The 24,446-nt window shown below is 33.4% G+C and overlaps 2 protein-coding genes across 4 annotated transcripts in view; both read left to right on the top strand.

Annotated features, from left to right (window-relative positions):
• Positions 1-24,446, top strand: part of RhoGAP100F (Rho GTPase activating protein at 100F) — a 1,104,624-nt gene that overhangs the window by 46,255 nt on the left and 1,033,923 nt on the right. The window lies entirely within an intron of this gene.
• On the top strand, positions 309-23,565 carry LOC145672548 (uncharacterized). Its single transcript, XM_081741706.1, has 3 exons — positions 309-616; positions 943-4,113; positions 23,176-23,565. The coding sequence occupies exons 2-3, from the start codon at positions 943-945 to the stop codon at positions 23,563-23,565; spliced, it is 3,561 nt and encodes a 1,186-aa protein (XP_081597832.1). The 5' UTR covers positions 309-616.

Below are 24,446 nucleotides of genomic sequence, written 5' to 3'. Positions count from 1 at the left end.
GAGAATAAATATTGCGGTGGGGCGCAGTACAGAATGAGGACCTTTTCTATTGGTATATTTAGTTTGAGAATGAATATTGCTGTAGGCTGCAGTACAGAATGAGGGCCTTTTGTTTTGTTATATTTAGTTTGAGAATAAATATTGCGATGGGCTTTAGGATATTTTACAATTGGAACAAGGCTACATACAGGTTTACTGTTATTGGAAACACGTATAGAATGTGAATCGGAAAAAAATGCATAGAGACGTGTTGTTTTATGAACCCGTTTGCAGACGCCTTAATACTATACTGAATGCTTTTGAATAAGACCGCTAGGTGGCAATACTTACCACATGATTGCGTCAAAACATGCGTAAACTTGTTTAATGTAATGACATATATATATAATAATATCTATTCCGTTTTAATATCATTTTATTGTACGCCGTTGGACGTAACGTGTTGTTTACCCCTGACTTATTACTAGTGCTAATAGTAGTACTGAATTGAAAATTATAACATTTAGTAAAAAATATTATTACTGTTTTACAGTGTGTGTGTGGACCCTGCAGTTGCAGAATAAACATTAGCGAGGCCATTTTTAACAGTTTTTGAAGAACAACTAAGAATTAGAAGGTGAGTGTATTTCATAATTATTATTATTAATATATTTATTGAAAGCAATTAGTAACCAAGACTTTTTTAAAACCAATTTAATGAACATTTGTTTAGCTGAGCTTGTTTTTAACCATTAATTATTTAACCAACAGTTAGTAAACAAGACTTTTTAAAACCAAGTTCTTAAACATTTCTTTAGATGAGCTTGTTTTTTAACCAGTAATTAATAAACAAATTTCTTTTATAGTTTTTCAAAGCAAGTTATTGATTATTGCCTGTTTTGCTAGATTTTTTTTTATTACATAGAACTCAAAATCTTTTCTTTTCTTTTTTTTTTGTTTTAGATGGATTTCCTGTGTTCAACTGGTGAGTTCAATATGATTGATGAACTTTTCCTGCATGAAGTTTTACGCGGGCTTGATGACTATTCTCGTGTCTTCAGCACGTGGAAGGCGATAATGGAGCTGCAGCGATTAGGTCATCGAGCCAGTGTAAGATGTGAGGCTTTATTACACGCTCTTCGTGCTTTAGAAGGTAATGACCTTATACTTTTAAATCATTGCGTTTCAGCCGCCGATGTGCTTGAGTTATTTGTACATGGATTTTTTCGTAATAAGGAGTTTTACAATTATGCTCAAGACAGATTTATGTATTTAATGGCGTGCGGAGAAGGGCAAATAGATAGAATAAATAATACAGAGTTATCCAACTTTTTTGATTTTGGTTCGCGATTTGTTTTGGATGAATCTTTAATTCCATCTGAATCACCCATAACTGTGACCCCTCAAGAAAATTGTAACTTGAGTGATGAAGACTTGGCATTTTTAGATGGAGTAAATCTAAATTTCGATGAAGAACAAGAAGTGAGGAGATTGGTTAAAAATGTGGACGATGCTGTGGTTAAACCCACGCAACAAGTCCAGGGACAAAATCCTGTATACAATCACCCTTGTGTACAGGATAATCATGGTTATGGGGACCAATCTGATCCTCAACCTGGACCCTCACATGCTCCTGACCCCGTGTTTGTTGGATATGGGAGCATTAATGGGAAAAGTACAAATAGTACTGAATGTAGTACTAGTGGTAGTACTAGTAGTAGTGGTAGTGGAAATAATAATGAGGGGGAAAATCAGAGTAATAATAACTTCGAAGTAGTAAGAGAGAGCAGAAAACGGTTTCGTAAGTTTCACCTTACGGGCCATGAAATCGCGGTTAGACCTGTGGATAATGAAAGACGTATTGATAATCCACAGGCCTATATTGAAAGCTTATTTAATTTCGCATTAGAACATGTGTTATCTAATGCTCGCCCCACTGATTATATTGGACTATACATTGATAGTAGCAATAGTAGAAATAACAAGTCTGTATATGTTCCATTTAGAAGAAAACCCGATTTTTCTGCTCAAACTGTCCTTTCCTCAGTTGAACGAGTTTTAAATTCAAATGAGGATTTCCTTTTGGGGCATGAGGTATTGTTTCGCTTCCATGTAGCGGAGAGTATGCATGGAAACGGAAGAAATGCAGCAAGTGCTGTTGAAAAGTATTCCAAACATCAAGATTATTTAGAAAAGCGATTAATACGCATAGAAAACAATAATATGTATTGCTTACCCATGGCAATTGTTTGGGGAATTACAAAGCACACCGCAAGTAAGCAAAGTTTATATAAATTAAAAACAAGAGATTATGATACATGGGTTCTTAAAGCAGAAGTTCTCTGCGAGATGGCAGGAGTTGACGTTAAAGCAAAGGGTGGATGTGATTTTAAAGACCTGGATTTGATACAATCATATTTAAGTGGTGAGTATCAAATTGTGGTGTATGAGGAAGATGAAAATAATGACCGGGAATATATAGTACGTTACCCGGGAGAGTATGCAGAGAATAAAATCTTTATTTTTTATAAGAGAGGTGACACTGTTGGCCATTTTGAACCCATTCCATACATTAAAAAATTACTTGGAAAATTGAAGTATTGCTATTATTGTTTGCAAGCATATAATGGGTTAGCATATAAACATAAGTGTGAAACTCAGTGTTCTCTTTGTGAATGCAAACACGAACGAAATTATAATACTAATAAAATTAAATGTAATGCGTGCAATAGAGAGTTTGCTGAGGGTACATGTTTTCAGAATCATAAGAAATGTAATAAAGGCGGGAAATCTGTGTGTGATAATGTTAAGGTCTGCATTAATTGTGGTATCATCTTTGATAACAGGCGTCGAAAATCAAACCATGTGTGTGGTGAACATTTTTGCACGACTTGTCGTAAGCATGTCGATATTACTCACACATGTTTTGTACAACGACAAGAGCCTGTACATACTAATAGGTTTATGTACATTGCATATGATATAGAAACGATGTTAAAGGCACCAAATGCGCGCGGTGAAAGGGAACATGTGGTAGTACTTGTATGCTGTAAGCATATTTGCCACAACTGTATGAATAAAGGTATTGATGAGTCCTGTAAAACATGTGGTGATAATAATGGAAATCGTTCGTTTTCTTTTAAGACAATGACGGACTTTATTAACCATGTATTGGCAGACCGACCTGACTTTAGACGTATAATTTGTATTGCACATAATGGTAGCAGATATGATGGTCTTTTCTGCCTTAGAAATCTAATAGAAGAGCAGCATCTTATTCCTAATGTGGTAATTCAGGGTCAGAAAATTTTTAATATTAATATTGGTAATCGTATTTTCTTTAAAGATTTTTATTTATTTATTGGTTGTAAATTATCTAGACTTCCCAAAACTTTAGGCCTGCGCGGAAATTTAAGAAAGGGAGATTTCCCATATTTATTTAACACCGAGGAAAATCAAAATTATGTTGGTCCCTATCCCCCAATTGAATTCTATGACCCTGAAGGACGAAGCACTGAAGAAAAACAAGAATTAATAGCCTGGCACCAAGAACGTGCGGCAAGTGGCGAGGAGTTTAACCTCGAAAAGGAAATGCTGTCTTATTGCGAAAACGATGTTAGAATTCTAGCAGAAGCGATCATCAAATTTAGTGACATTATCGAGGAGAAAACGAATGGTTTGCAATGTTTCATGACATCATCCACCATTGCAGGTCTTGCAATGCGTACATATCGTACTTTGTACTTACCTAAAAATACTATTCCCGTAATTCCCGCGTTGGGTTTCCATCATAAGACAAAGTATAGTACTAAAGCTATGCAATGGCTTATGTATATGGAAAAACAATTAGGGATAGAAATCCAGCATGCTAGGAGAGGTGGGGAAAAGTATATTGGTAGGTACCAAGTTGATGGATGGCATGAGGGACTCAACGCTGCCTTCGAATTTTATGGTTGTTACTGGCACTCGTGCCCGCGTTGTTACCCTTTCAACCGTAACGACATTTTACATGACGCTCAAGACTCATGCAATACAATGGAAAAAAGATATGAACAAACAATGCTCCGCCGGAAGTATCTCAAAAGTTTAGGTATAAACCTATACGAAATCTGGGAATGTTCTTGGGATGAAAAGGTAAAGACGGATAAGGACGTACAAAGGTTTATTAAAGAACATTGTACTAGCCTGCCTGATTTCCTTATTCCCAAGAATTGTTACAACGGCGGACGCACTGAAGTGTTCAAATCTTTTGTGAATTGTACGGGTAATGAGAAGTTATGTTACGCCGATATAACTTCGTTATATCCATATGTGATGTCACGTAAGCCTATGCCCGTTAAATCACCTAAGATACATACGGGGCCGGACTTTCCAGATGTGGAAAGTATTCATGGTGTAGTAAAATGCACTATTTTGCCCCCGAAAAACTTGTATTTTCCGATTATTCCGTATGTGGCTGGAGGCCGATTACTTTTTGGTTTATGCCGGACATGTATGGAAGAGGAAAACACTGATGATTGTACTCATAGTGACAATGAGTGTGCTATTACAGGTACGTTTTGTACTCCAGAGTTACACCTGGCTCTTCAAAAAGGGTACAAAATACTCGATATACATGAAATATGGGAATTCGAACTCATGGATCCTGAAGAGGGGAATTCAGGTGGTTTGTTCGGAACTTATGTGAATTTCTTCCTTCAGATGAAGCAGGAAGCCTCTGGTTTTCCTGCTTATTGTAAAAATGAAGGAGACAAGCAAAAATATATCGAGGACTATTATGCCCATGAAGGCATACAGTTAAATTATGATAACATCAGGACGAACCCGGGATTGAGGCAATGTGCAAAACTTTACCTCAATTCATTATATGGCAAATGGGGACAGCGCACTGATATGTCACATAGTGTAATCGTTAGTGACGAAGTTACGTTCCTTAGGTATTTAACGTCGGCAAGGTATGAAATTCAAAGTGTGGTCCCAATTAATGATGATCATTTAATTATCACATATAGAGATAATGAAACTGAAAATGTCCCACTGGAATTTTCAAACGTTATATTAGCTGCCTTTATTACTTCGTGGGCTAGACTTGAACTATATAAATTACTAACGACTGTAGGACCAGACAGAGCCATTTACTGTGACACTGACAGTATTATGTATATACAGAAAAAAGATGAGGAACCTTTGTTACCACTTGGAAACTATCTGGGTGATCTAACAGATGAAATTCCAGAAGGTTGGGAATTTACAACCTTCTACGGTCTAGGTGCGAAAAATTATTGTTATAGGCTAATTAATGCCAAAGGGGATGTTCGGCACATACTCAAAATTAGGGGGATAACACTAAACGATAGGACCTCTCAAAAAATTAACTTTGAGAGTTTCTATAAATTAGTGTCTGGACAATTAGAGTCCACAGTAATAGAAAACCCAAATAGTATTGTGCGTAAACCAGGGTTCCGTATCTTTAGTCGTACAGAGACTAAGACACACCGTGAGGTAAATAAAAAACGTAAACGAGTTGACGAAGATGACGTGACTGACGATATACCAATAACAAAACGTGCGACTTTACCTTACGGATATAGGCCCACGAACGAGTAAATGTGACTTGTGTGAATGTTTTTTTTCTTTTTTAACCAGTTCGTTTTTTTTATGCAAACTCTGCTTTTATATTCTTTTGTTTCTTTGGAAACTGCCTGTTAAAATTTCCAGTGGAAAGTCGTTAATTATTTGTTGGACTGCTTCTTATAGAAGTGCATTGTTAATTATTTTTTCCTTCGCTTCTTATAGAAGCTCGTTGTTAGTTATTTTATTGTTCTTTCGCTTCATTAGAAGCTTATTGTTAATTATTTATTTGTTTGCTTCTTATAGAAGTTCAGGACAATCGTTGATTGTTTTCTTACAAACCTCTATCTCTTTTCTTTTTAAATGTGTGAGTGTATATAAAGCAAAAGCTCTATTGCATGCATTCATTTGAGTACAACATGTTAAAGTTTCAACATCCCTCTACCATTTTAATTGCGGGTCCATCAAGGGCAGGAAAAACATGTTTTGTAAATCGATTACTTAATGAACGTGATCAAATGTTTAGTATAAAATTTAATGATATTGTTTGGTGTTATGGTGCAGTAATACCAAACCTCGATGCACATGCAAAAATACGTTTTGTACAAGGAATACCTGACATGAATAATTTTGAAATTAAAGAAAATTCATTATTAATACTTGATGATTTAATGTCAGAAACTAATGGCGATGTTGCTAATTTATTTACAAAGTATGCACATCATAAAAAGTTAACTGTTATATTTATTATTCAAAATTTATTTCCAAAAGGAAAACATGCACGTGATATTAGTTTAAATGCACATTATATTATAGTATTTAAAAATCCTCGTGATAAATTACAAATACAATATTTAGCAAGGCAAATTATGCCTCGATATAGTAAGGAAATTGTGAATGTATTCGAAGAAGTAACACGTGAGCCTCACACTTATTTGTTATTCGACCTAACCCAAAAAACAAACGATGCATTGCGAATACGTACAAATATTTTTCCTAATGAAATCATGCATGTATACGCCAACATAAAAGACATGCATACAGAAATTTTTATTTAGTTGCTATCAAGATGTTGAAGGTAAAACAACACTACAACACGCTCCGTGCTCTGTGCAAATGCAAAAATACAAAACGAAAACAAATTTTACAAAATGCTTCAGGGGATTTAATAAGAACAATTTCTCAAGTAGCTAAAAACACAATAAAAGGAAACATCCCTTTAAATCCTCGTCAGAAGCAACGATTACGTAGACATAAAAAGATCTTGCGCGCTTTATCTCAGCAGCGTACTGCATTAAAGAAAAAGAAGAGGTTGTTACTACAGAAAGGTGGTGCACTTTTACCATTAATTTTGGGACCACTTCTAGCAGCAGTAGGCAGTAGTATTTTTAGTCGATAATTATGTCAGAATTACGTAAAATGATTTTAGTTCCTGAAAATGCAATACATGAAATTCAGTCCAATCTTAAATCAATAGATTCACATCAATCACGTTTAGATGAAGAAATGAATAATATTTTAAAACGTCATGATATTAGTGTACAACAAAAATGGAAATTATATCAACAAGCTTTGCATCGTTACTTACAGTATACATCTTCTTCTTCACATAAACCTATTACATTACCTGTTATTCAGGATGAACAAAAAGAAGAAGAAGAAAAATTATCATCACTTGCTTTGCAACAGAATAACAATACTTCTATTTTACCATTTGTATCAGACATTTTACATTCAGTACCGAAAACACTACGTAGGAAAACAGATCTATTATTAAAGCAGTTAACAAATTCTGATAAAATTCAGTGGGATAAGTCTGGCATAGTACGTATCCAAGGAAAAACAATACCTGGTTCAAATATTATAGATTTAGTAAATGATGTTGTTCGTACAAGAAAATATTCAAGAAATCCTATAGGTATTTATGAATTTAAAAATTTATTAGAAGATCTTAATGTTCCTAAAGAATTTATTGGTACACCAGCATCAAAACTGAATACTAATAGTAGACAACGTATTCGTAAAATAAGAAAATCATCCAGTCCTAAAGCAGTATCTAATTTATTTAAACATTGGAAAGAATATAGTATGTAAAAAAAATGACAAAATTATCAAAAATATATTATGATTATTCAAATCCTAATTCTTTATCAAGTATACAAACATTACACCGTAAAACAAAATTATCTAAAAAGAAAATTAAAAATTGGTTAGCTTCTCAAGATGCATATACATTGCATGCACCAATTCGTAAAGTTTTTCAACGAAAAAAGTATTATGTTAGTGCACCAAATGAAACATTACAAATGGATTTGGCAGATATGCAAAACATTGCAAAGTATAATAATAATTATAAGTATATATTATGTTGTATTGATATTTTTTCACGTTATGCATATTGTGTCCCCTTAAAAACAAAAAAAGGTCCTGAAATGGTAAAAGCAATAAGAAAAATTTTAAAAAATTTCAAGTTACCCGTGTTTAATGTCCAAACCGATTTAGGTACAGAATTTTATAATCGTCATGTAAAACAATTGTTTAAAGAATATGAAATTAATCATTATAGTGTTCATTCCGAAATTAAATGTGCTTTAGCAGAACGTTTTATAAGAACGATAAAAGAAAAATTGTATCGTTACTTTACTGCAAAAAATACTTATCGTTATATTAATGTCTTAGATCAAATTGTTAATAATTATAACCATTCATATCATTCAAGTATTAAAATGGCGCCTGCAGAAGTAAATGATTCCAATGTAAATCAAGTGTGGGAAACATTATACGGAAATACAATAAATAAAAAGTATACAAGTTGTAAATTTAGTCCAGGTGATTATGTTCGTGTTAGTAAGTATAAACATGTATTGGAAAAAGGATATTTACCTAAATGGTCACAAGAAATATTTATTGTTGATAAATGTATTAAATCTAATCCTGTGACTTATAAATTAAAAGATTGGAATGGAGAAGAAATTAAAGGAATATTTTATGCACAAGAATTACAAAAAGTAATTATAAATTCAAAAAAAACTTATCTTATTGAAAAAGTATTAAAACGTAAAAATGGGTGGATGTATGTAAAATGGTTGGGATATCCGTCAAGTATGAATTCATGGATTAGATCCGATTCTATTCAGTCTTCAAAATGAATTCAAACCTTACACATGACTTTTACGTTACTCTTCCTTCAAATGCCAGTAGTAAACTTTTTAATAATAATACAACAGCTTCATTTCGCGTTAAATTAGCACAACCTATTGATTTAAGTGATGGGGAATGGGGTGTTGCATTAACACAAATTAATATTCCGTGGAGTTTTTATAATGTTGGTGAAAATGAAGAAATAATAATTACTACTGTTATCAATGATAAAGTTGAACGTCATCATGTTCGTGTAACACCGGGATATTATTCATCTATCGAATCTATTCTTGAGTTAATTCCTGAAAATGTTCGTATGTTACAATATTTACAAAATAAAAATCAAATTGTAATTAAGCATTCTTTAAAATTAGAAGATCAATGTATGATTGGTATTACACCAGGATTACAACATATTTTTGGATTTATTAATGAAAATACATACGATATTAAAAATGTAGTATACACAAAAATTAGAAATGTTGATTTATTATTATCACGTGGTAAATTTCCATGTAATTTAGATTATAATATTCCCAATTCAATTAATGTATGTGTTGATATTGTAAAACATCAACAAAATATTGGACCGTTAGTTCGAAAACTTAGTGTATATAATGTACAACACGGTAATGTAAAATCTTTTGTGTTTCATACACCCCATTATGTTAAAGTTGAAAAAAAATATTTTGATACAATAGAAGTAAACTTAAAAGATGAACACGGTTTAAAATTACCATTTCGTTTCGGAACTTCAAACTTGACACTTCACTTTAAACGAAAATGATTTCTGAAAGTATTGATGATAGTTTTTACATTACATTAGTTTCAAATGCTAGTACAAATGTATATCCTACAAATAATCCAACACATTTTATTAATCAGTTGAAAAATAATATACGATTATCAGAATCCGATTGGTACGTAGGGTTAAGTGAAGTACATATTCCATTAACATGTTATAACGTCACCGAAGGTGAAAATGTTGTATGGTACAAATTTAAAAATGCAGACCCTATGAAAAGTAAAGTTGTTGTTGGATATTATCCATCCATTCATCATTTAATAGATGAATTAAATACAATATCAAGATTTATACGGTTTAGCTTTTCAAATATTGTACGTGTTGAATGCGATGAACGTGTAGAATCTGTTACATTGTCACCTACATTAGCTTTACAATTAGGTTTTTCTGAAAAATCAGATCTTGTAAAAGAACGCCGTGGATTCAAACAGCCATACGTAGATATTGGATATCCACATCAAGTTTTTATTTATACCGACATTATACAATATCAATTTTTAGGTGATACAAAAGCTCCGTTACTACGTATAGCAACAATTTCAGATATTAAATATGGAAAAGTTCAAACAATTACCTTTGAAGATATTCATTATATGCCACTTGCAAAATTTTGTTTTAATACAATTGAAATACTATTAAAAGATCATGCAGGGCGAAATTTGCCATTCCGATCTGGGACACTGACCGTAACACTTCATTTTAAACGCTCTCCTGTTAAATAATAATAATAAAATGAGATCTAGACGAGTTACTTTACATCGTGGACGTGGAATACCATATTTTTCAGGACCTGTATATCAAAGGGGACATGGTATCGGGAGTTTCTTTAAAGGGTTATTTCGTTTTGCATTACCATTTCTTAAACAAGGTGCAAAAACTGTAGGACGTCAAGCATTGCAAACCGGTATACAAGTTGCGGGTGATGTATTGGAAAATAAACCATTTAAAGAAGCGGTTCGTGCACGTGTAAAAGAAGCTGGTAATAATTTAAAGACAAAAGCTATTAATAAAGTTGGACAGTTGCTAACTGGTAGTGGTAAGAGACGGTCACGCAAAAGAAAGGCTCCTACAATTGTAAATTTTGGACCACCAACAAAACGTAAACATATAAACGATATCTTTTCATAATGTCGCTCCTAAATTCCGATAGTTCTGAATGCTGTACCAATGAATTTGATTTCTTTTCAATACCAATGACACAAACAGCTATTGAAGCAACTATAAATGCTGAATATCGACCTATTTCTACATTAACATCAGAAGGACCAATTGAATTTGTTATTCCTGGAGAAACAGGAGAATTTATTCATCCAGCATATTTATATCTTTATGTACGTTGTAAAATTACAAAAGATGATGGTAAAAATTTAGTTAACGATGATGTTGTAGCACCAGTAAATAATTTCCTACATTCATTATTTAGTCAAATTGATATTTCGTTAAATGATAAATTAATTAGTTCTTCATCAGGATCTTATCCTTATCGTGCATACATTGAAACTTTATTAAATTATTCTCATGATGCTTCTCAAACACATTTAGCATGTGCTATGTGGCATAAAGATACTGCAAAAAATTTTAATAAATTAGATAATACAAATGATGGTTTTCAAAAGCGTACCAATAAAATAAAAAATAGTAAATCTTTTGAAATGTACGGACGTCTTCATACTGATATTGTAAGTTTAGATCGTATGCTTCCTAATAAAGTAAGTTTACGTGTAAAATTACATCGTAGTAAAGATAACTTTTGTTTAATGTCTCCTGAAAATACAAGTTACAAAGTTGCACTTGAGGAAGTTATTCTACATGTACGTCGTATTGATGTTGCTGCAGATTTAGCTATGCAATTAAATACACGAATGGTTTCAGAAACGGCCAAGTTACCTCTCACAAGAGTAGAAACAAGATCTTATACTATTCCTGCACAAGTCAAGTCATATAACCTTGATAATCTCTTTCTGGGTAATGTTCCTAAAGGTCTGGTTATTGGTTTCATTTCCAACACAGCCTTCAATGGTAAATCACATCTTAATCCATATGAGTTCCGGAACTTTAACGTTAACAAACTGCAATTACATGTTGGATCAAAATCATTCCCTCCCAACCCCCTTACGCCTGATTTTAATAATGATTTATACCTTCTAAGTTACTATACTCTGATATCAGGTACTGGTATATATTATCAAAATTATTCACATACTGTTACTCTTGAAGAATATCCTAATGGATATACTCTGTATGCATTTATTCTATCTCCAACTGGAACTTTAGATGACAACACTTGGGATGTAGTTCGTGATTCTCCTGTAAATTTAAAAGTATCATTTTCAGAAACTTTAACTGAACCAATTACATGTATTGTCTATGCGCAATTTGATTCGTTAGCACAAATAGACAAAGATAGAAATATTTATACTGATAACACCTTTTAATTTATTCAGTTGAGTAGAATGAGGGTTGTTGTACACTTCTCCGCATTCCATAATAATGATGAGGAATTTATTGTAAAGGAACTAGCAATTGTAAATCCTGACGTTCCGTTTTTACAAAATTGGATATTTAAACCACCATATCCATTAAATAAGCTGTCTGAGCCAATCATAAATACAAACAAATATCTAAGTGAAAATGTATATGGCATTACCTGGCACGAGGGCGATGTAGAGTATTCACTTCTTAAGGAAATAATTCAATCATATTGTTCAAATACCACCAGTATTTACACGTATGGATTAACTAGAAAGTGTTTTCTTGAAGAAATTTTGCAAAGAAATGTTACAAATTTGGAAGAAATAGACTGTCCAAAGTATACTGCATTAAGTTTTCACGTTCACAAGTGTGCACATAATAAACATCGTTTTGGACAATATAGGTGCAGTATTCATGAAGCATTACTGTATAGTGAATATGTAAAAGTGTATGATTATGTTTTACATGTAAAAAACAGTGATAATTACATACCTACTATAATTAAGAAAAATAATAATCATGTATAGTGACGAATTGTTAAAAGTGTTAGTGACTGATAAAGTGACTGGTGCAAGTGTTACCGGGATTTATCCTATTGATAAACTTCCTGTAATGGTAGAACCACCTGCAGCACTTGTTATTAATCTTGATACATCCAATTCAAGTGGATCACACTGGGTCGCAGTGTACATTAATGGGAAAAAACATGGATTCTATTTTGACAGTCTTGCTATGGACATTCCCAAGGAAATAAAAAATTTTTTATCCAAAAATACTAAATTGTATTTTACAAACAGTGAACAATATCAGCACGATGATTCTGTGTTATGCGGATACTTTGTATTATATTTTTTGCATCATATTATTCGCACTCAATCATTTGAAAAGTGTTTAAAATTGTTTAACAACAAAAATTTAAAAAAGAATGATGATATTGTTTATAAACATGTAAACAACATTTTAAAAAGAAAACACAAGTAATTTTTTTATTTTTTTATTATTGTATATATTTTTTACAATAAAAATTTTTAAACTATATTCATGCATTTAATTTACAAATCCTCGTTACAATCTTGATAATGCATTAGTTAATGCTGTTGATCTTTCATATTTCCACCAGTAATTCAACTGTTGTACGTTACGATATGCACATCCTGATTTCTTTACAACATTTTTGTGAAAAGAACAATATTCATTAAATGTATTTCCACACAAATCATTTAATGCTGGACATTGTTTTGTTTCTAAATCAATAACATTATCTAATGCAAATATTCTCTTAATCCAAAGAGATTTTTCTAAACCTTTACAATAAAAGGTTGAATTCATTGTACATAATTGATATACAAGGTTACGTATGAATGATACAGTATATCCTGTTTTACTATCCCAGTTCAATCCGTGTAAATTCAATGTCAGCCAATCAATTTGTTTTTGGCAACCTAATGACAATAAGTTATATTCTATTGGTGATTTTACCAAGCAATGAAAATTTACTGTATCATCACATGCGCTAAGACAAAACTCACGAATAATAAATTCGTTATCAGACATTTTAAAACCTTGAATATCAATAATGTATTGATTTACGCAAGGTGAAATTTCATTTGTGCGCTGAATGAAATATGGTATAATTTGTCCAACAAATTCAGTATTTTTTAAAAGATCACAAGTTTTACGCATAAAGCATATAAATGAGATTTCACTATGTTCTTGTTCATACAATTCAAAAAGTTCACCAAGAGTTTTATCAAGAGATAAATACTTTGCTGCAAATGATCCAATATCATGAAGAGTACTTGATTTGCAATCCAGAGGATTATTCTCACGTAAGTATACATTTATTGTTTTTAATACACAATTCACATTAATATTTTTAGCACTACATAACACACATAAAACACTCACACTATTCGGATACATTTTTCCTTCTGTCTTTTCTTAATAGAACCTCTAGTAATTCCGGAAAATAGTCTATATCATTTAATAATTCCACATATGCTTCATAAAATTTTTCTCTTGTTAATATTCCAATAATGTGGGTGTTGGCGTACAAATAAAACACATCATCTTCAACACTAGGGCTTGCTATAACACTCCAAGCACGGACTTCCAATAATTTTGGGGGTAAATTCATACAATCATGCGCATACACATGATACGATCCTTCTCTGCAACCATCACATATTAACGTGTCGTTAAATTTCCATTTTTCAATAGCTTTCTTTATACATTCTCGGTCCACATTTTGACTATTACAAGAACAGTCTAAACTCCAAAATCTTGATGAAAAAGATGGTGATGATGCTGGGGTTTCTGAAACTGTTAATACTGATGAATCTATTTCATCAATATCAAATTCTTCATCTGAAGATGATTCATATATTTCTGTTTCAACATCAGATAATGATGTTTCAATATCGCAGTGGTCCTTCTTCTCATACGACTGCATTGTGTGTCTTTATATATTTTCTCTCTTAGGACTTGTATTTAAAGTACTTTCAAATTCATCACGTGTTCATCTTATGCCTAATCAAATGTGGTTAGTCATCAATCACATGCTACTTAATCATACGATTGTAGCCCCAAATTACTTATCACATGATGTTTAGTCATGTATCAACGGTCAAAATTACTCATAGTCACATGATGTTTCGTCGTTCAACAAGTTTATCTAATCGTACAAAGGTCAATTCATCCGGGTTTTCAAAGCGCGCTAAACCTCAGTTCATGTCTTAAGTTCTTCGGTGATGGATGTGCGAGAACAAGACTCCGTCTTTAGTACAGACACCAAGTATGGCTAAATAATGAAATAAAGTTATTTCCTATTTTCCCGAGTTCAATTCCTGTCTCCACATAAATATAATTTCATATTTTTTTTAAAATTCAATAAACAGGGGGGAGGGTGTCCCTATACAGGGGTCATTTCCTTTTATCTGCTCCTACCTTTTTAACAGTTAGCTTCTAATCAATTATATATGCTCACATACTGTTCGTATAGGTCCTGCACAGGGGCCATGGGTTGGGGTCATTTCCAAGGCGCCATGGGTCCTGCACAGGGTGCAATCTTCAGGGGCCATGTGCTGTGGTCCTGCACAGGAACCATCCACTGTGACCTTCGTAGTGGTCATTCAACCTTTCCTTTCGTCATCTATCATTGTGAAACACATCACGTGTTCTTTATCAATCAATTGACCTTTCCCCCTTTCCTAATCCTATTGCATCATCTCCTTCGATAGTCCCCTTATCCTTAAATAAACAAACAATAAACTATCTCTTATCAACTGTCGCATCTCTTTTATGGATACCACACTAAATCAATACTACTGGCCTATTAATCACAGCACTAAAATTATCAACATACATAGTTTAACTAACCATGCCAATAAAATAAGTAAAATCTGAATGCTTGAAAAATCCACTTTCCACAATGACCCCTAAATTTTTATATGTGACAAGAATACTTCAAAACTCTCAAACTGAACAAGTCACTGATTACTACTTTTAAAATGTGACAAATGATCACGTCCTGGAGGATTGTTCAAAGCGATCTTCAAGAAGAAAGTTCATTGAAAAATAACATGAAGTACTCATTGGACACCTTGAAGCTTGCTAATCAGACAGAATACAAATGGCCGATGAGCATCGTGTAAGTGGTGGTGCAAGCATGCAATATATCAAGTGTTACCATAGCGCGTGGACGCGACTGTAAGAAGAGGTGGCAGAGTTTATTCTAGATCTCGTAATTGGTAAGTTAGTGCATTATCAGTGCTATGTTACGTATATTGCTAGCAAATGCTAACAAGATTATAGTGCAGTTCAAAAGGGGCGGAGAAACGTGTGGAGACCCAAAATCGGGCGGATCACGACAAATTCCACGCGATTAGAAACAACTATCTAAATTCGCCAATTCCATCCTTGGCGAGGTTGACACATCAGTATAATGGTGTTTCCATATTGCAAAATATATCAACTCGGCGAAGAAAACGATTCTCTGCTTACGAAGCAATAAATGACACGGAGATACAATTGGGGCACTACCATGTGCAACAAACAACAGTTCTTTTCAACCATGTTGCATTCTCCAATGAAAGCCGATTGTTAATTCTCAGACGACGGCAAAAATGTCATAGTGTGGGGTGCAATTTGTAAAGGCGGTCATAACACGTAGCAACCTTCATTTCTGCGATGAGCACATCAGTATTGCAAAATACATCGAGGTATTGTAACAGAGATTAGTATCCTTCTTTGAAATAGAGTAAGTATTACAGGACGCCACATAGCTTACGGATAACGAACCATGCCATGGATAAAGTTTACTACCCACTGGAAGAGGTAAAATGCAGTCCAGACTCTGCCTAATCTGAACAACCCTCTGACATGATTTTAGGGAATATATTTGGCATCTCTTAGGGGAAGGTCGTCTGGTATCGGACACCTTAGCTTTTTTTAGTCTGTCAGGCTGAAAATAGCTATATCCAATTACTTAATGCACAAAATGATACCTTGGTATCTTATATACAACATGTTAAAGGTATTTTGACAAGTAGAAACTAATAATATATGTTTTTGTAAAAAAAAATCAAAGGTAATACAAATTAGCGTTCTTAAAAAGTGAGGGGTGGTATCGGACAAACATAAAACTATAGAGAATTGGTCTTTTGAGGTAATTTAATAACAGAAAAATTACAAATGTTAGCTGTTTACTTCCAGGAGTTCTTACACACAAAATACAGTTTTATTAGGCTTTGAAATGCAGCCAAAAATAAAAATTAAAAATAGATCTTTTCCTTAGTCTCATCAAGAGTCGTTATTTTTTTTTTTATTCTGACACAAATCACAATGATAAAACAGTCTGCCTTCAAATTTGGCATATTGTTCATAGACCCAGTCTTTACATGTATTGCGCTGTATCCAATCTTCATCAAAAGACTCCCAGCAGATTATGATGTTCAGTTTTACAGCAAGTTTGTAAGCTAGTTTTAAAAATTCCGGTTTTCTTAGTGACATTAGACTAGTTAAATATACAAAGCCTTTACATGATTGTATAGTATTTCTCTTTGGTTACGACCAAACATTCTACTAAATGTACCTTTATTATGCGAGCAGCGAGGCTGAGCTGTTGCCTCTTTCCCTTCCAACAATTTTTCGACACGATTTCCTAATGTACTTTTACGAACACCATATCTATCACTGGCCGGACGTACTTCTTTGGAAATAACCTTGTTCGTGGTCAGTTTCATATTTCTTCATCCCAATTGCCACGTATTTTCTCCATGGTTTCCTGAAAAAGCCAGAAATCATTAAACACGTGAAGTTTATTTACCAATGTTTTGTCCGATACCACCCGATTCAATCTTGTCCGATACCAGCTGAACGACTTGCAACTTATGAATGGCTATCTACCGGCTTATAACAACACGAATGCAACTGTATGCCTAAATTATAATATATACACCCTAATAAATGCTGTGATAGCAATAATATATTAATACACTTACTTTGTAATAAATTTCAGCCACACAAATCTCCGTGCACCTTATCACTCGCAAAAATTCAAAAAGCTTGAAGTACGAGACACACCGTTCATCCACTATGGCATGGACTTGGCTAGTTCATTCCGATTAACTCACTGTATGCTGTACAGGTGCCGCCGGGAAATAACAAAAACTGCTTTTGTCCGATACCACCCGCTGTCCGATACCAAATGACTTTCCCCCACATTTACATTTCGAAAACGGCTCCCCATATCCGAAAGCAAGCAACAAATTAGGAATTTTGTGATGAATGGTGCTGGTGGTCCATCTGCCACAGGATGTTATCAATGACTTACTGGTCACCACGCCACGTAAAATTGAAACTTTACGCAATGTCAAAGTTGCTCTATATACTAACAAGTACGTATCAACTTCAGCATCAGATATGGTTCCTCCTCTGCACTGGTATGTAGTAACGGAAAAAAAAAACTAATTTTCGATGTGTCTATTTACCCATATTATAGTAGTCAAATTGAAACCTATAAACCTTCTAATGGTGACCGGCAAAATAATTTTACGGACCAGCAGTTAAAACCCATCACTAGGCTGTATCTGCGGATGTTTAAAAAATATTTTGAAGAGAGATATGTATGATTATATTATTTTCTCATCTAATTCTTGGAGTACTTCGAAACTATTTTTCCAAAATATTACCAACTAGGCCATTATATGCTCCGAATGACTAACCAATAAAGAGTTAATAGATACTGCACTTCAACATTAATTGAAATTTATTAATAAAAAAGTAACAGATATCTGTAAATTATTAATGATAAGCAATAACTACCCTTCTTATAATATATATTAACTAAAAGTGCTTAATATATATATATATATATATATATATATATATATATATATATATATATATATATATATAATTTTTGTACTTTTAATAAATAATAACTGAAAAATATTAATCAAAATATTTATTTAATCTTCTTTTAATAGGCATTAACTAGAAGTTATCGATAAAACAGTGCTAAATACCGTACATTTAATAGATATTAATTGACAGTTATAAATAAAAGAGCCAATAGACATTTGTAATATTTATTAATTGGAGGTTATCAATAAAATAGTAGTAAATACTGTAATTTTAAGAGATATTAACTAAAAATTATCTACTAATCAGTCAAAGACACTTTCTATTTATATTCATTGAAAGTGTTAATGAAACAATGATAGATATTTTTAGTAGATATGTGTACATATGGTAAAATTCGAATACTATGTAACTATAGTGACTACATTACAATTTAACATGCTTCTCTAGTGTTGGGTTCATATGAAATGTTAAGCTTGAACTGGAGGTGGGATTGGAGTCGAACCTGGCTCTCACACCAAAGACGCTTATCGTTAAGCTTTGAAATAATATTGCAACATTATAACCAAAGAGTAGAGATCAAATTGTTGAAGCCATATGAAGGCTTATGAAGGAAAATAAGGCAATAGGAATGCAAAGAAAATTAGTTTACATAGAATATATTTCAGGAAAAAAGGTTATCTAAATTATGGAACAAAAACATGTAGAATAACAACGAAATCAATCTAGTAATGCAATTTCTGAAAATGAGATTTGGAGTAGGATCAAAGGTGGAAAATTAATGCTGACAATGAAGATGGATGGATGATTTTTTAGATTAGAAACCAAATAAACATGGTGGATGAAAGGGTGAATAATATTGCTTGGCACACAATATCAATCATACGAAATTCATAATAAGTCTAGGGGGATATGAAATATAGTTTTCGTTTCTATTTTTTTTGAAGAAGTAAATAAATGATCCTTCACGAATAATCAGAAAAATATATTCAGATGTTTTCTTCTCTTTATCCCTAATATTTATTTTTATCTAAATCGACTTAAAAAAATAGTTCATTGTTCGACCTGTTTAACGATTACGTTTATGTGTATAACAAATATGGCGGGAAAGTATGTGGTACTAAAATAAACCAACAAATGAAATAAATGGTCGAAGTTACACAATGCGAAACTTTCATTATATAGCAATCACCGAATATCATACGAAAAGTAAGTTCGAGATCATATAAGATGGATAAGACTTGTGGTTAACATCAGAGCCGTGCCGTAAAGGGGGGGGGGGCGAGAGGGGCGACGGCTCCGGGCGCCAAAGTAAGGGGGCGAAAAATTCGGGAGAAAAAGGAAAAAATATAGGAAAAATTGCTTCGCCGTTGTATACTCTCGCCCCGGGCGCTGATTTTCCACGGCACGGCCCTGGTTTGCATAGAAAGTATGTCCGGAGTATGTAGTGGTCTATTTAGTAATATTTTGGAAAAAGACCTTTGGGTAGTCCATGAATGAGATGGGATGGGAATATAATGATGGATCATACAAAGCTGATCATATCATATCATAGCTGATCATATCATATCATAAATGGATCATATCAAGAGTCCTGATTGGATGGATAGACATAGAAAAAACCCAATGGTAAGCTTTTGTTCTGGGACCATGAACTATCAACTGCCTTAAGTCATGAAATTACAATTACGAAAGAAATATTCAAAATGATCCAAATATCTTTTAGAAATAATACTTTATAAAGATCTCTTTCTCCACACATGGTACAGATTATGGTACAGATGGTTACACAATTTGAAAGTTTTTGTTACCACATTGTTAACCGTACCTGAAACCACTCATACAAAAGTAACATGTGGAAATATTCCGGCTTTCTCCATTTGAAAATATATTTCCATAAAGGCCTACTAAAATAAGAAAAGTGGAATATTTATTTAATAATAAAACATAAGTGGAAGTTTTTAAATATGTATTGAGGTAAAGTTGTCATTAAAGTAATGGTAAGTACTATTAATAGATATTATCTGAAAGTTATCAGTAAAACAATAGTAGATTCTTTTAATATAAGGTAACTTAAACTTATTAATAAACGAGTGATGAATAACTATTTTAATAATAAATATTAACTAAACATTGTCATTAAAACAGTGATAGAAGCCTTTAATAGATCTCAAATAAAAGTTACCAATAAAACGAGTGGTATATAATACTTTTAACGGATATTTACTAAAAGTTATTAATAAAAAAAGAAATAGATGCTGTATTTTAATTAATATTAGACGTAACTGAATGTTATTGACAAAATACTGGTAGTTACATTTAATAAATGTGTATTGACAGTTATCACTGAAACAATGCTGAATATTGTACTAAAAGTTATCAATGAGACAATGGTAAATACTTTTAACAAATATTAACTAAAAGTTATTTTAAAATACTGGTAGATACTTCTAATAAATGTTAACTATTAATTATTACAGGAACTATAAAATATATTAAAGTTTCACGTCTCAAGTGATATAAATCCTTTCCCAAACTTAGAAAAACCCAACGAAAACCTTAGAGACTATTGTGTATGTATTTTCTTTTGCACTCATAAATTTAGAAATCTAGTGTTATAGAGAGCCAGACACTCACAAAGAAGTTACCATTGATTGGCTATATTCTTTTCTTTCTTCTTTGTGTTCTTCCATTTCCTGTAAGGTTAACTGAAGGTATCTCTCCTCAATCTTTAGCTTTTCCATGATCGACCTCGATTCCTGAATTGAATTGGGCGTGTTCGTGAGAAGAAGATCATCACCCCTTCTAGTGATTCTTTTCCTGTCTCCCTTCTCAATCAATTTGAAAATTGAATTATGTAAAGAAGCTTTGAAATGAGAATCTTTTAACATTAACCTCTCTCTTTTACAGATACACGCACACACACACACACACACGCATATATATATATATATATATATATATATATATATATATATATATATATATATATATATATATTGAAACACATACACACAGCTTTTCTTGTCTTTTCTTGTCTTTAGAAGGCTTGCATATTTCTCTTAGGGTGAAAATGAAGAAGAAGAAAGGATGGAGATGAAATAACAGAAGATGAAGGCGAATTGAGGAGGAAAAGTTAAGAAAAACAAAAGATTTGCAAAGACCGAAAAGTATATGCTCTGACAGCTACATTGTAAACAGTTATCACTTTCTCTTGTCTTCTTTTCTCTCCTTTTTTCATTCAGTTTTATTCGTTTGGTTCGTCTTTTGTGTTTTACCGAAAGAAATATATATATATAATATTCAAAAATCTAAAATAAAACTACGAAAAAGAACAATAAGTTTCCTTTCCACATGATATTTTTTTTAAAAAAAGTAGATCATTCAATAACTTTTCACTATGCATAAATTATCAACGGTAGAAAAAGCTTCTTGTAGAACATGAAATGAATAAAGACAGAAATTATTACACCATTTTAAACTTTAGTCTTTCTCATAGCCTATAATGAAGCAGATCAAGGACGAATATTTTCTCTAAGTGCTGCTACATGCAGTGGAGTATCGTAATCCGAACAAGTTTAATCCGGGAGGGAATACGGTATTTTTTTTTAGCCAAAATATGCAGTTTTAGAAAATTAACAATTAAAAGGATGAAAATGGGTGCATGTTTATGTAGAAAACAGCAAACTTTCATTAAATACAGATTTTTCTTTAATACCTGTATTTAGGCGTTAAGCCACATTACGACAATTACACAAAGTTTTAAATAAAATACAGTATGTACTTACAATATTGAAACTTACGTTTAGTATGAGTGAAATACATACTATACGCTATGTATTACAACACAATACCCGTTCACCCGCTTCAAACCGCGATTTTACTGTTGTTCCGGCTAATCCGAACAATCACGTAATCCGAATAGGGTTCGTTCCCAATTAGTTCGGATTAGCGGGACTCCTCTGTACTTATAATAGATTCTGACATTTATAAAAATGTAAAGAGACTTTAAATTAGATAAGTAAAATAAATCCACCAATAAATCAAGAGTAAATCCTTGTATTAGATACTAACATAAACAATCACTGTAACAATGATTGACAGTAATCAGTAAAATAGTGATAGGTACTTTTAATATAAACTATCTAAAATATAATAATAAATATTTAAAGTTACGGTACTTATTAAACAAAATTTATTTATAAAAGAGTGATAGATAGCGAAATTTTAGTAGATATCAACTGTGAGTTGCCAATTTAACAGTGGCAGATACTCTTAAAAACATAAATTAAAAATTATTAATAAAGCATGGTAGACATTGCACTTTTAATAGATATGACCTAAAAGTTATCTTCAAGAAAAATCTCTAAATATTTTTAATAGATATTAATTGAAAATTGATATTAAATATGTCAATTATGTAGTTTTAATAGATACTAAATGAAATGTCTTAACAAAATAATTATAGATACCATACTTCTACTAGATATTACTTGAAAGAGAGTGATAGATACTTTAAATAAATGATAACGGAAAGTTGTCAACAAAATTGTGGTAAAAACTGTAATATTAATTAATATTAAATAATGAGCACCCCGGACAAAAAATTACGAAGTGGGAGCATTCGCTAGGCCATGAGACAACAGGCCTGATATAGCAATATGCCTGTCGATACCGCAAATTAGGGTCTTGTATGTTATTGTGGACACTGCCACGCTGGTACGACGTGTATACTGATGCGATATGCTTTCATTGCAGGGTGAACCATGCGCCGAAGGAAGGATGTGACCGAGTGGCAAAAAGGAGCCATTGTGTTTGGACGTGAACATTGACATTTCCTGCAGGAGGTGGCTCAGTTTGTTGGCGTGTCCGAGTCCATGGTCAGTGCTGTCCATGCACAGTGGAGGGAGTCGGCCAGCAAGCAATCCTCGCGAAGCAACTGTGGCCAAAAACCCATCATGGCCGAGCGCGACCGTAGACTTTTGGGGAGATTAGCGACCTCTCAACGGTTTCAAACCCGACAGGAACTGCTGCAGGAGTACAATGCAGGACTTAGTCGTCCAGTGTCTGAGCGAACACTGTGCCGAGAACTGCATGGTGTAAGCATATTCAGTCGCATTGCCCGGGTACGCCCCAGGCTGACTGCAACACAGAAGAAAAAACACCTGGTGTGGGCGATACAACACCGCCACTGGACTACTGAACAGTGGCGACGCATCATCTGGTTCGACTAATCCCGGTTCTGCCTCTATTCCAATAACGGCCGGGCCAGGGTGATGCGGCGGACCGGAGAAGCCTACAAAACAGGAACGGGCTGTGCAACGGGCTGTGCAGAAGTGGAGTGGTAGTGTCATGTTTTGGGGATGTATTTCCAGTGCTGCTGTGGGCTCCTTGATAGAAGTGAGCAACCGCATGACAGCTGTGGATTACGTGACTCTTCAGGATAATGAGGTGATGCCATTCGTCCAGTTTCTGCAAGATGGCCACATCCCCGAGCCCCAATTTCAAGACAACTGCACCGTTCACCGAGCCAGGATTGTGTGGGATTGGTTTGCTGAGCATCAGGTGGACATCCCACATCTTTCCTGGCCCGCAAATTCCCCTGATCTCAACGTGATCAAGAAAATTTGGGACATGTTGGAACGGGCAGTGGAGAAGAGACAGCGACATTCCCCTACATTGACCGCTCTACGTGCACAATTGTTCCAGGAATGGACCAAACTGGATGTGAATGTCATCCGATCCTACATTGACAGTATGCCAAACAAAATCAAAGCCGTTATCCGAACCAGTGGGGATGTAACACGGTATTGACCAATAAAGTACGTACTTCGTAATTTTTTTTGTCCGGGGTGCTTATTAGACTTAGGAACAAGTTGGTCAAGTGCTACATATGGAGCATTGGACTGTATAGTTCAGAGACTTCGACATTACGGAAGTTAGAGGAAAAAATATTTAGAGAGCTTCAAAATGTGGTGTTGGAGATAGATGGAGAAGATAAAGTGGACAGAGAGTAACAAACGAAGATGTTTTAAAATGAATAGGAGAGAAGAGAACGTTTTTAACTAGCATCCGTCAAAGGAAGGCTAATTGTATTGGACGCATCTTGCGAAGA

The sequence above is a fragment of the Thermobia domestica genome, chromosome 16 (genome assembly GCF_964235325.1).
Source record: "Thermobia domestica chromosome 16, izTheDome1.hap1.1, whole genome shotgun sequence".
In the NCBI taxonomy this organism is placed as follows: domain Eukaryota; kingdom Metazoa; phylum Arthropoda; class Insecta; order Zygentoma; family Lepismatidae; genus Thermobia; species Thermobia domestica.
Note: the sequence above shows the minus strand (reverse complement) of the source record. Positions and strands in the feature narration are given on the sequence as shown.